The sequence below is a fragment of the Zootoca vivipara genome, chromosome 6 (genome assembly GCF_965207765.1).
Source record: "Zootoca vivipara chromosome 6, rZooViv2.hap1.1, whole genome shotgun sequence".
Lineage (NCBI taxonomy): Eukaryota > Metazoa > Chordata > Lepidosauria > Squamata > Lacertidae > Zootoca > Zootoca vivipara.
Window position 1 is genome coordinate 8,409,018 of NC_142589.1, and position 13,467 is coordinate 8,422,484.

Sequence of the window (13,467 nt, forward strand, 5' to 3'; positions counted from 1 at the left end):
GGTAAGGGCTGTCAGTAGCCACTAGCCATGATGACTATGTTCTACTTTATTGATAAAATTACTTTTGTGTTACCACCGTGTTAAAGTGAAGATCCGGACACAAAATTTGTTGAGCTGAAATTCACCAAAATCTACACTTCCGACTCGGGCTGCCATATGTCCGGATTTCCCCAGACAATTCAGCTTTAAAAAAACCACAATAATACAGATAATCACCCAGGTGGCTGATGAATCCACGATTAAACAGGTAACAGGCCCTGCTAGTGCAAATATGTATTCCAGAAGCAAGGTGGCCTCGGCTGAATCTCTGCTGGTAGGGGAACCGGTGACACTCCATGCCGACTTCTGGTTGGATAACCACCCTTGCAAGGTAGCCCCTTCATAAGTAACAAAGAGTCTTGTCACGGCTTAAACAGGCTACCAAAGTATTCTGGAACAAGCAGATACAGAAAGTGTGATCCTCAGCAAGCATAGTACCTGGGGTCTATTCAGTAGCGTATGTGTGTGGAGAAGGAGACAGTAAACTCTGAGGAGAGGGAAATTAAATGCAACTCCCCCCCCCAAACCCCCAACAACAACAGCAACCCCAACTGCAGGCAATATTTCACACATTGAACTCTGGTCTACAAAAATCTTATTTCCATAATATAATCCCATAGTTGTATTTGTTGTCGCTTAGTCATGTCTGACTCTTAGTGACCCTATGGACCAGAGCACGCCAGGCACTCCTGTCTTCCACTGCCTCCCGCGGTTTGGTCAAACTCAAAATATAAGTCTGCTTTATTCCAGTTTTTGTCAGAAGCCTTTGCCACCTAGGCACACCAGCTCCTTCCTTAGCTACCAGCACAGTACTTTAGTGTTTCTTTAAGACATTTTCATTTTCAGCACACCCCCCCCCCGCAACACACACACATGAAGCACATAATCCCTTGGTGCAATCTGTCCACCTACCAGCCCCTGTGTGTGGTCAGTGTGTGGTCTTTTGGTGGCACTCGCATAGCAGGCTGACGTTAAAAAGGGCTGGCTGTTTGTTTAAGAGAGGAGATAGCTTAAATTGGGGGGTAGGTGGATTGCAATTAATGGGGTGGGGAAATGCAATTGGGCAAGGCAACGACAAGCATAGAAATAAATAAGTCACCATTTAGTAAAGTGGCAGGCATGAAATATCTATCCCATATCCAATGCTGGGCCCAGAGAGTCCACAGCAGCCCAGCACAGTGGATCAGATGAAATGAACCATTCGGATGAAATCCAGCCCCAAGGATTTCTCCACCTTGGACTTGCAGCCACTGGCTCCTCCAGAGCCTGCTCTGTGTTTCAGGATGTTGCTGTTGCAGAGTGGGATTTTGAAAGGTCTTTGTAGTGTCTCGAGGGCTGTCGGGAGGCAGAAGCTGAGGGCGAGACCCTTTGAGAATAATCCTGAATTGTCACCACAAACAAAAGAAAAAACAGAAATATTAGATTCTAGAAAGCAGATCAATGACATCTTCAAATATCTCAAGGGCTGCCACAAGGAAGATTTCTGGTTTTCTCCTGCTCTGGAGGTGAAGACCCAAACCAATGGCTTCAAGTTACAAGAAAGGAAATTCTGAGTAAACCTGGGAATAGTTTTCTGACAGTTATAGCTGTTTGACAGTGGAACGGACTCCCTCGGAAGATGGTAGGCTCTCCTTCATTGGCGGTTTTAAGCAGAGGTTGGATGGCCATCTGCCATGGATGCTTTAGTTGAGATTCCTGCATTGCAGGGGGTTGGACTAGATGACTCTCAGGGGCCCTTCCAACTCTACAATTCTATGATTAGGAGGAGATTCGTGACAGGCAAAAGGGAGCATTACTTTCAATAAATGGCTGTTAAACTTGTGGAGCTTATGATCACAGGATGTGGCCTTTTGAAGCAGATTAGCCACGCTCATTGAGTATTTGTAATCCCATCTCTCCTAACGCTCTGGTGGCCATGGGACGCTTTGGACTGTGGCTCCCATCTCTGGCTGTATCTGAAACATCTGGAGGGGCACTAGGGTTGGGAAAGGTAGGACAGGCTATCTGCCAGGAGAGCGGGAAATGTGTCCTCTGAGTTTAGAGGCAGGAGCAGATGCTGGAGAGAAACCCCAGGGATTGGCTTTCACCATCTTCCTCAAACTGAGAGCTTTCTAGACATCCGTGTGACAAAATGGTGGACCTCTGGTATGATTCAGTGCGACAGTTTCCAAATATTGTTTTTTTAAATAGGTTTTAAAATATTGTCTCCCCGCAAGCTGGTGGCAGCCTCCACCGAGGTCCCTCAGACTCCCCACCCCAACAAAAAGCCCACTATTCCTCTCCCCTCCCACTGCCATCTTGGAATACCTTCCAGATGCTAACAATCTCTTGCTCCTCCTTACCTGCTTCCTGCAGATATCCAGCAGGATTCCCGCCCGCATCAGGCACCAGATCTCCCCAACCAGTGAAACAAGGACGTTCACAATGTCCATCCACCGGCCAACGGTCATCAGCAGGATCAGGAGGCCCCCCATCCTGACAAAGACCGTCTGGTAGGCCATCTGCTCTGTGGGGTTCTGCCTTTGCTCTTCTGCCATTGGACAAAGGAAAGATAAAATGGTTAGGTTTATGCCGGTCAACTTATATACAATGCCAGTACTATTCAGATGAGACTTGTTTAAATTAATGAACCTAGCATTACGCTTTCCATTTTTAAGCTGGGAATAGAGTAGTTGCTTTGGAAGACAATAATCAGGCATCCACACAACATGACCAGTACAACGAAGTTGATGTTGAAGAATCATTGCTTTGATACTGGTGATCTTTGCTTCTTCCAACACACTGGCATTAGTTCGTCTTTCTTCCCAAGTGATGTGTAAATTTTTTCGGAGACATCATTGATGGAACGGATCTACAAGGGATCTTTGTATTTAAGACCCCCTAGCTAGAAATGCCAGGAGTTGCACCTGGGACCTTTCCCCCTTACCAGACATTAGTCTGATTGCCTGTGATGCCACGGAATGTTCGCAAACATTCCAGGTGCTCCAGGAAGGGAAGGTGCCAGAAGCGGACCATTCTCCAGGAGCTTGCTTGCTGCTGGGGAAGGAAGCCAAAAGCCAATGGCCGCCCACACCTAGCAACCTCCCAAAGATCTTGCCCACTGAGCCAGAGGCCTGCGAGGGGAGGAGGAGCTCACCTTGCATGTAGATGACAAGCAGAGTGTAGCAGATGGTGAGCGGGGTCCAGAAGCGGATGGCCTCCGAGGTGGTGAGGAAGTCCCGGTTGATCAGGGCCACCGCCGCCAGGTCAGCCACCACGAAGGTGACCTTGAGGGCGTTGCAGAGGAGGCGAGGGATGCCGTGCCAGGTGGTCAGGAGGAAGAGGCAGACCCCGCAGTAGCGCTCCTTGCAGTGGAGCTCGTACATGGTGAAGACGTGGCGCGCTAGGCGCCAGACGTAGTAAGTTAAGAGTCCAGCCAGGCCGACGCTCAGGAGCAGGTTCCACGTGCGGTGGGGCGCCCCCTCCTGGAGGTAGCTGAGGCTGCAGGAGATGCCGCAGCCCAAGGAGTACTGGCAGAGGAGGTAGAGCTGGCTGTTGTGCGCCCCCTGCAGGATCCCAGTGGAAATTGAGAGATGGTAGCAGTGTGTATTAATATTGTTTTATTGAAATAATTTCAATTATAAAGAAATAGAGTGATACAAAGGGGGGGAAGGGAGAAAGTAAGGGGGGAGAGAACAAATGTGTGTGAAAGAAAGAGAGAGAAAGAAACAATACACAGGAATGTCATGTAATACAGTCGTACCTTGGATCCCAAATGCCCTGGAACTCAGACGTTTTTGGCTCCCGAATGCCGCAGACCTGGAAGTGATTGTTCCGGTTTGCGGACATTCTTTTGGAAGCCAAATGTCCAATGGGGCTTCCACGGCTTCCTGCAGCCAATCAGAAATAGTAATTTGGTTTTTGAACGTTTTGGAAGTCGAACAGTCTTCCAGAACAGATTCTGTTCAATGTCTAAGGTACAACTGTACTCCCATACATTCATATATAAATTGATATGGACGGTGGCAATGTATTGGGGGGTGTTTATTTTGATTATATATATCAGGCATGTCCAACAGGTAGAACATGATCTACCGGTAGATCACTGAACGTCTGCGGTAGATCAATGATAGATCATTGGCTCCCTCCAAAGAAGCTGAACAACTGTAGCTCCCCTAAAAAAAGCTCAAAATTTTACCTCCCCCCTGAAAAAACTCAACAACTTTGACCTGAAACCCCCCAAAATGGGCCTTCTTCCTTCCTAAAAAAGCTCAACTTTGACCTGCCTGAACCCCCCAAAAAGGGAGTAGATCACTGCCAGTTTTTAACTATGAGTAGATCACAGTCTCCTGGGAGTTGGCCCCCCCTGATATATATATTTTGATTTTAGATTTAGATTTTGTTCTGTCAACCATGTATAGGGCGGCATATAATTTCAAGAAGCAAATAATAGTGGTTAGTGTGTCAGACTAGGACCGGGGAGATCAGAGTTGAAATCCCCACTCGGCCATGAAGCTCACTGGGGGACGTTGGGGACCAGTCACTGGCCTCAGCCTAACCTACCTCACAGGGATGTTGTGGGGACAAAATGGGGAGGAGAGAGCCATCACATACAACGCTTTGAACTCCTTGGAAGAAAAGCTGGGATGTAAATGCAGTGAATAAATAAATAAAAATCCCTCCATCCAAATGGCAGGAGAAACCTTGACTGTCTGGGTGAACCGGCGAGAATTTGCTTCCTTCTACCGCAGGGCTCGTGAGTTATCTTGACTCTGCTTTTAACTCAGGTGCCTGTCTGGGGGCTCCCTGCCTCCCCTCCACAGCAAGCATGTGGTCCCACCTCAGCCCGCGCATGAAGAAAAGGGAAAGAAAGAGTGGCTCACCTTGTCAAGGGAGAGGACAGTGGAGATGGCCCGAAGGGAGAACTCCAGCACCACCAAGGCAGCCACACGGTAGCCGACCACCGTGAAGGTCCCAGTCAGCACCAGGAGATGCAGCTGGTCCAGGAGGGGCCACTGGTTGCGGATGATCTCCTTCTCCTTCTGCCGGTCGGGGTCGCTGGGGCAGAAATGAGGGTCTTAAGAAGGGGAAGGCAGGTGCAGGAGCAATTTCTCCGCTCAGGATTAAGAGCTCACACTCGGGACGCTACAGGACTAGCTGGAGTAGACACACCTTCCCTTTGCCACTTCCAGGATTCAGGTGAGCCTAGAGGGCTTCTCCCACCACCAGGTCTCCAAGGTTGGCAGGAACCTGAAATTCTCTGCATTTACTCCAGGAGAACCATCTTCCACCTCTCCCAGGGGCAGAGAGTTTTGGGGGCTCATACATGTCTGGAAATACCCTTTGGCCTACCAACAATCCAACCTCACAGGCTATGGGTAAATTGCGCATGGGACTCTATACATGCTCAGAGGGGGGTGCTCCTTTTCTGTACTGTTTCTGGGGCCTGGAAAGGGTCTTCTTGGGGCTTGGCTCCAAAAAGACCCTTGGAAACGCACAAAGGTTTGTTCGCTGGCAAACACAACCTCCCTGGCTGCCTTTCGCTGTCTCAATCTTGGAGGGTGTTCAGGCCCTCTGTGATTTCACATTTCCCAAGTTGAGTTCGGTCACCGAGATCAAATGAAACCTGCTCCTAGTTAAGCTCCCGGTTCAGCCCTGACCGAAACTGCCCCCAATCCATAGGGATGTGTTTGTGATGCCCTGTCCTCATACAAAGAATCACAGCTAAAGGACATCCTCGTCGTCTGAAAAATCGTTGATACACTGCTGAATACTGTTTTCCGTTGCCTGCGCTCATCTACTCTGTCTTGCTCTGTTTTCCAAAGCTGAGAAGATTAAGGAAATGTCAAGAAACGCATCTTTGCCTGGCAATCTTTTGTTCACCAATACAAAAGGCATCTCGCCAGCCAGTGTACAAAGAAGTCAGCTGGGCACTTCTCAGGTGGGGCCGTGCTCGCACCCTGCCCTGGAGAGAAGATGCTGCCACTCCAATATTTAACTCCCAGGGATCCCTGGGACGCAGTTGGACTCCAAAGCATGGCATAAAACAGATCTTTAAAAGGGGGGCACCCTATTCCTCAAAGGCAAGAGCAGAGACAATCAACTTCGCAGGAGAGGAAAATCTGGGCTTGCCCCTATTGAATTAATAGGAGTGTCTGAGATTCTTTCTGCAGACAGACGGAGCCATCAAAGCATCCGGATTCGGGAGGCTAACGTGACACTAGGCAGGTCGGCTTGCTGGTCTTTATGGCTCCTTCCCTTCACCTCCCCCACCCAGTCAGCACCTTATCAGAGCCATGCCTGTAAGGACAGAATGAGGAAGCGGCTCTCGTGTTTAGGAGACGAAATCTCTGCTCTGCCTAACAAGCACTCACTTCAAAGAGTTGATGTAGATGTAAATCTTCATCAGGCTGCCCAGGATGGAGACGGCACAGGCACCCACCAACCCTGCAAGGAAGCAAAGGTCAGAAAGGGGGTAGGGCTCAGTGGGTGGGGTAGGCCCCCCCCCGGGAGGAGGAGGAGGAGGAGGAGAAGCTCACCCTGCAAGACAGAGTCCACCAGATCGGAGCCCCAAGCCAGGCTGGGGAAGGCGGGCAGCCAGGAGAACAGGTAGGAGTATAGGCTGGAAAGCATGGTGCTGCCCCGGCCAGGGGAGGGTGAGGGTGGGTGGCTCAGCCCTGGCCTTCCTCTTCCCGGCTGCAGTCTCAAAGGTCTGCTGTTGGAGGGCTGGCGAGAGCCCAGGGACCTTGTGCTTGTGTTGTTGCTGCTGCTGCTGCTGCTGCTGCTGCTGCTGCTCTGGTAAATCATTGCTGCCTCTTTGCCCCCTCCTGGGGAGGAGGCCACTCAGCCAGAGCCCTTGTACAACCACTTCTGCTTGGGGAGAAGCAAGGCAGGGGGAAATCATTTCCTGGGCCAGTAGCAGCAGCAGCAGCAGCTGCAGCTCCCCAGAGCTCCCTAGAATGAAAGCAAAGGGAAACACTTAAGGCAAGGAGGTTTTTGAGTTCCAGCCCAGCTGCAAAAGGTGTAGCCTACTTGCCTGCGAATGTTCTTGCAGGTGTTGTCATCTCTGCCTGTTGCTGCCTCCCTTGAGCCTCTTCTGAGGAGCCCCTTCTTTACAGAAACAGGTGCCAAAAAGAATATCCATAGCTGCCAAGTTTTCCCTTTTCTCGCGAGGAAGCCTATTCAGCATAAGGGAAAATCCCTTTAAAAAAGAGGTAACTTGGCAGCTATGAATATCATGTAGGGAAGTGCTTCTGAGCATATGCAGAGTGCTTTCCCCTCGCATCACTAGTGAGTAACTTTAAATGAAGGAGGTGAACTCTCATGCGGGCGGCGCCTGAGCCCCAGAATCCGTTTTTCTTCTCAACAGACAACTTTTAGGCCACAGCACTTTAGAGCTGCGTTTGTTTTACTTGTGATACGTGAGTTTTCACACATACTCCTTGAAATCTACAGACTGTAGAACACACCTTACATATGCATGCAAATAAATGCATCTGGACTAACACGAGCCCTTGCTTGGACACACCGCTTCCCAGAAACAAACCCCAGGTGCCAAAGTTCACTCAGTCCAGCCCAGCTCCCTTTGCACAATGGTGAAGCAAATGTTAAACAGACCTGTCAATCAAAGCAGCAGGATGCCTTGTAAATAAGCAGGGTTCCAACTACCAGCGGTAATAATAATAATAATAATAATAATAATAATAATAATAATAATTTATACCCCGCCCATCTGGCTGGGTTTCCCCAGCCACTCTGGGCAGCTTCCAACAAAATATTAAGATACAATAGTCTGTTAAACATTAAAGCCTCCCTAAACAGGGCTGCCTTCAGATGTCTTCTAAAAGTCTGGTAGTTGTTTTTCTCTTTGACGTCTGATGGGAGGGCGTTCCACAGGGCGGGCACCACTACCGAGAAGGCCCTCTGCTTAGTTCCCTGCAACTTGGCTTCTCGCAACAAGGGAACTGCCAGAAGGCCCTTGGTGTTGGACCTCAGTGTCCGGGCAAAACAATGGGGGTGGAGATGCTCCTTCAGGTATACTGGACCGAGGCCATTTAGGGCTTTAAAGGTCAGCACCAACACTTTGAATTGTGCTCGGAAACGTACGGGGAGCCAATGTAGATCTTTCAAGACCGGTGTTATGTGGTCTTGGTGGCCGCTCCCAGTCACCAGTCTAGCTGCCGCATTCTGGATTAGTTGTAGTTTCTGGGTCACCTTCAAAGGTAGCCCCACGTAGAGCGCATTGCAGTAGTCCAACCGAGAGATAACTAGAGCATGTACCACTCTGGCGAGACAGTCCACAGGCAGGTAGGGTCTCAGCCTGCGTACCAGATGGAGCTGATAGACAGCTGCCCCGGACACAGAATTGACCTGTGCCTCCATGGACAGCTGTGAGTCCAAAATGACTCCCAGGCTGCGCACCTGGTCCTTCAGGGGCACAGTTACCCCATTCAGGACCAGGGAGTCCTCCACACCTGCCCGCCTCCTGTCCCCCACAAACAGTACTTCTGTCTTGTCAGGATTCAACCTCAATCTGTTAGCCACCATCCATCCTCCAACCGCCTCCAGGCACTCACACAGGACCTTCCCCGCCTTCACTGGTTCTGATTTGAAAGAGAGGTAGAGCTGGGTATCATCCGCATACTGATGAACACCCAGCCCAAACCCCCTGGTGATCTCTCCCAGTGGCTGCATGTAGATGTTAAAAAGCATGGGGGAGAGGACAGAACCCTGAGGTACCCCACAAGTGAGAGCCCAGGGGTCTGAACGCTCATCCCCCCCACCACTTTCTGAACACGGCCCAGGAGGAAGGAGTGGAACCACTGTATACGTAACAGTGCCCCCAGCTCCCAACCCCTCTAGACGGTCCAGAAGGATGTTATGGTCGATGGTGTCAAAGGCCGCTGAGAGATCCAGCAGGACTAGGAAACAGCTCTCACCTTTGTCCCTAGCCCACCAGAGATCATCAACCGGTGTGACCAAGGCAGTTTCAGTCCCATGATGAGGCCTGAATCCCGACTGGAAGGGATCCAAATGGTCCGCTTCTTCCAGGCGTGCCTGGAGTTGTTCAGCAACCACTTGCTCAACCACCTTGCCCAAGAATGGAAGATTTGAGACTGGGCGATAGTTGGCCATATTGGCCGCATCTAAAGATGGTTTTTTAAGAAGCGGTTTAATAACCGCCTCTTTCAGCGGGTCTGGGAAGGCTCCCTTATGGAGAGAAGCATTCACCAACCCGCGAAGCCCATTGCCCAGCCCTTCCTGGCTAGCTTTTATAAGCCAGGATGGGCAAGGATCAAGGAGACAGGTGGTTGGTTTCATTCGTCCAAGCAGCCTGTCCACATCCTCGGAGGTAACAGATTGGAATTGATCCCACACAACTTGATTAGATAGACCTCCAGCACTCCCCCGCCCTGGCCCTGCGCTCACGGTGGAGTCTACCTCTTCCTGAATCTGAGCTTCTTGTTAAGGCTGTCAGATTATATACAGAGAAACCACTCCCCTTTGTTTGTGTAACAAATATTTATTTTTGTACTCAGCAGGGGTGCCAAGTTGAATAAAATATTGGGGGGGGGTCAGGTAAGCCCTACCCCACATGATATGGCACACACACAACATTTGAATGGCAATGCCCATCAACTTGGGGGGGGGGAGCCCTCAAATATTTTATGGGGTGTGTGTGAAGGGACCTCAGCCACTCGGAGTTGACTCCTTTGGTACTCAGTAGATGTAAGGACCATAACCAAGGAAGTCGGGGAAACTTTGCATCTTGAATTTGTATACTGTTTCGAAAGTCCCATCTCAGGTGAGCTGTGGAGGGGAAAGGTGATATATAAATGTAATAAATAATAATTGAAGTTTGGGGATATCATGCTAATCACTCAGGACTGCAGGTGACAAAGCAGCTCCTTCTGCCATTTTAAAAAATGGAAGAAGAGTCTGCTGGAACCATTGAGTCCGGCAACCTATTCTCAGCTAGAATAAGCTTTGATCCTCCTGTCTTTATGGAAATGCCACCTAGAGTGCTTCTTTAAAAGCAATTGGAGGTGCTTTGCCTGCAACACTCATTATGTGCCAGGCATCATAACCCTTGGTGCAAGCCTTGGCTAAAAAGCTTTCGGAAGAGCTTCTGCTCATAAGCCGGACTGCAAAACAAAAATCGCATAGAGCAATTAGAGCCAATCAATACCAAGTGATAAGAGATACTATTGTGTAATAGTCAGCGATGGCACCAGGAGGAAAAAAAAGAGGTGTGTGTCTGCTAAAAAGACAGTGTGTTTGTGCCAGGGGAGTCCAAACGTGGTGCTGTGTCTGAGATTTTTGCTCCCTTCCTCATCACGTTTTCTCTTAAGAATGTTGCGAAAACTTATGGGCTGCAGTAAGTTGGCCCTGGGGGCTGATGGGGAAGAGAGGGGAATCAGAATGAGAGTGGTTTTGACAGTGGCTCTGGGGTGGAGTCGTGCAAGAACCAGAGGGAAATCCAGCTCCATCCTTGGTACATTTTAACCTAGCCTGCCTTCTGTTTTTGTTACAAAGTTTTCCTTCCTTTTTAATATTTGCAGATTATCACAGTCCTATATTATGAACTGATAGTTTTAAAATTAATTACATAACGTAAAAGAAAATAAAAAATTGTTTTGGGCTTTCCCTCTACTGCTGAAAGTTGACAGTCTCTATTTTTAGTATATATAAAAAGCACCTCTGGACAGTCAAAGGCAACTATGGGGAGCCGCCGTTTGTCTGCAGACAGCTTTCTGGGTCGTGTGGCCAGCAGGACTAAATAATAATAATAATAATAATAATAATAATATATTATTATTATTATTATTATTATTATTATTATTATTATTATTATTTATACCCCGCCCATCTGGCTGGGTTTCCCCTGCCACTCTGGGCGGCTTCCAACAAACATTAAAATACATCAAATATCACAGATTAAAAGCTTCCCTAAACAAGGCTGCCTTTAGGTATTTTCTAAATGTCAGGTAGTTGTTTATCTCTCTGACCTCTGATGGGAGGGTGTTCCACAGGGCGGGTGCCACTACCGACAAGGCCATCTGCCTGGTTCCCTGTAGCTTTGCTTCTCGCAGCGAGGGAACCGCCAGAAGGCTCTTGGCGCTGGACCTCAGTGTCCGGGCAGAACGATGGGGGTGGAGATGCTCCTTCAGGTATACTGGACCGAGGCCATTTAGGGCTTTAAAGGTCAGCACCAAAACCACTTCTGGCGCAACGGGACACCGTGACAGAAACCAGAGCGCACAGAAATGCCATTTACCTTCCCGCAGCAGCAGTATGTATTTATCTGCTTGCATTGGTGTGCTTTCAAACTGCTAGGTTGGCAGGAGATGGGACAGAGCAATGGGAGCTCACCCCATTGCGGGGATTCAAACTGCCAACCTTCTGATCAGCAAGCCCGAGAGGGGTTTAGACTAAGGTTACCAGATTCTTTTCAATGAATCCGGGGACACCTTTCAATTTCAATTGATTTTGTATGGGGACTGATTTGTAAATCCGGGGACTGTCCCCGGGAAACGGGGACGTCTGGTAACCTTAGTTTAGACCACAGCACCACCCGCATCCCGCTATTTAGTACAAACATAATTTCGGCTCGATGTGCTTTAACAGCTCTCCTCTAGGCGGACATATGCAATTGTGCGCATAATGTATTTTTGTGGGATGGATGGGTTTTTATTGGTAGATGATATGTTAATTGAAATTCATCCCTCCAGGCTCCCAGGTGTGTGAGTTTCGAAATCTAAAAAGCAAAGGAATCAAGAATGGAAAGTCTTGTTTTGAGCAAGACCAGGTAACAAAGCAAGCTGGCTCCCCCCCCCTCTTACCACGCTTAACAAACTGGCAACAACTTGTAAAGTATGTTTAAAAATAAGATTATCCGGGAGAGGAGGGGAAGTGACATCACGCCAAGCTTACTCTACCAAATGTATTCCTATGGTCTCTTGAGTATCTGCCTATCAGCAATATAGTTCTGTGGACTTAGCCCCTTCTCATGCTAACTAGCAATAATATGCACTTGTTGGGTTTGGCTGCTAATCTCCCAAAATTTTAATAGCTTATTTAATTGTTTAGTAAAATGTGCAGCTGAGCAGTTAATGTGCAGAATCACTGGCCACTGTGCACTATCCTGTGAGGAAAAGTCGCAACATTTGGAGCTTTTTAGTTTAGAGAAAAGATGAGTAAGAGGCAACAGGATAGAAACTTGGCCAAGCGTTTTTGATTTGATTCAGTCTCGGTCATGATTTTCTAAAATTGGGACGTTTCGTTAATTTTGTTCCACATGGCGCCAAGCTATTTTTTTTAAAAATGAGTCAGCTGTTAATTTACAACCTTCTGCTAGATGGCAGGAGAGAGGTTTGTAGACTTTGTGCGAGGCAGATTAAACTGGCTCGAAGGGAAGCTTTGTTGGCTGATGGTTATCCTCTGGTGTTTCTCTTTTGCTATTTGTGCACCTCAGCCTTCCTCAAGCTGATGTTTTGAACTACAGCGCCCATCAGCCCCCAGCTAGCACAGCTGCATGGTGCTGGAGCTGATGGGAGCTGTAGTCCAAATAGCTCAGAGGGCAGCAGATTGACAAAGGCTGGCCTTGCTGGTGACGACAGTCAGCTCCCTTCCGTCCTTCTGTGTGCCTTGCTACCTGTTCCCATTTCCCATGCTATACAGAAGTGCATCAGCGTTCCGTGTGGGTCCGGGTGAGCTTTAAGCCAAGGGCACCTATAGAGAGTCAAGAGTATATACCTGGTGAGGTGGCACCTTCTGGTGGATTCCAGGTCGTGGTGTGACGTTGACTAAGGTGCCTGTTCATGTGCAAAGCTGAAAGTCCACAGGTGGGTGCGGCTGTTCGTCCCGCAGCTGCTGTTCAGAAGGTGGCCCAGCCTGTGAAGAGGGAGTGCCCCCCCTCCCCATTGCCCTGGCTGGCAAAAACCCCTCTTCCCTTCCCAAAACACGCTGCTTCTCTGGCAACAAGATGCCCAGGGGAAGCCCACAAGCAGGGCCACCTTCGCTTGAGGAAAAAACTGAACTTGGTACGCCAGTGGGCTGGAGTGGTTTTGAGGGTGCCGGGGAGACCCAGATTCCAATCCCCTACTCGGCTGTAAAGCGCACTGCCAGTTGCTCGCTCCCTCTCAGCCTATCCTGCCTAACAGGGTTGTTGTGAGGATAAAATGTGGAGGAGAACGGTCCTTTTTGCCACTACCCTGAGCTTATTTGGAGGAAAGATGGACTAGAGATAAGAACAACATAGAATGGGGAGGAGGGACCCATTGAAGCCTCTTACCCAGGCATCCCCAAACTGCGGCCCTCCAGATGTTTTGGCCTACAACTCCCATGATCCCTAGCTAACAGGACCAGTGGTCGGGGAAGATGGGAATTGTAGTCCAAAACATCTGGAGGGCCGAAGTTTGGGGGTGCCTGCTCTTACCTGTGGGGCTG

The 13,467-nt window shown here is 49.1% G+C and overlaps 1 protein-coding gene across 1 annotated transcript; it reads right to left on the reverse strand.

Annotated features, from left to right (window-relative positions):
* Positions 1 to 2: 2 nt before the first annotated feature.
* Positions 3 to 6,985, reverse strand: TMEM82 (transmembrane protein 82). The gene is made up of 6 exons (XM_035118899.3): positions 6,558 to 6,985; positions 6,393 to 6,465; positions 4,902 to 5,076; positions 3,176 to 3,584; positions 2,382 to 2,569; positions 3 to 1,419 (listed from the first exon to the last, which is right to left on the reverse strand). The coding sequence occupies exons 1-6, from the start codon at positions 6,823 to 6,825 to the stop codon at positions 1,318 to 1,320; spliced, it is 1,215 nt and encodes a 404-aa protein (XP_034974790.1). The 5' UTR covers positions 6,826 to 6,985; the 3' UTR covers positions 3 to 1,317.
* Positions 6,986 to 13,467: the final 6,482 nt, after the last annotated feature.

Bases quoted from the DNA above. Each gene is read 5' to 3' on its own strand.
- TMEM82 (XM_035118899.3), bottom strand. From the start codon at position 6,825: ATGATTTACCAGAGCAGCAGCAGCAGCAGCAGCAGCAGCAGCAGCAAC. The intron at 5,077-6,392 runs GTGAGTGCTTGT...TTTCTGCCCCAG, and splicing joins ATCTACATCAACTCTTTGAA to CGACCCCGACCGGCAGAAGG. The intron at 1,420-2,381 runs GTAAGGAGGAGC...GTGACAATTCAG, and splicing joins TGGATATCTGCAGGAAGCAG to GATTATTCTCAAAGGGTCTC.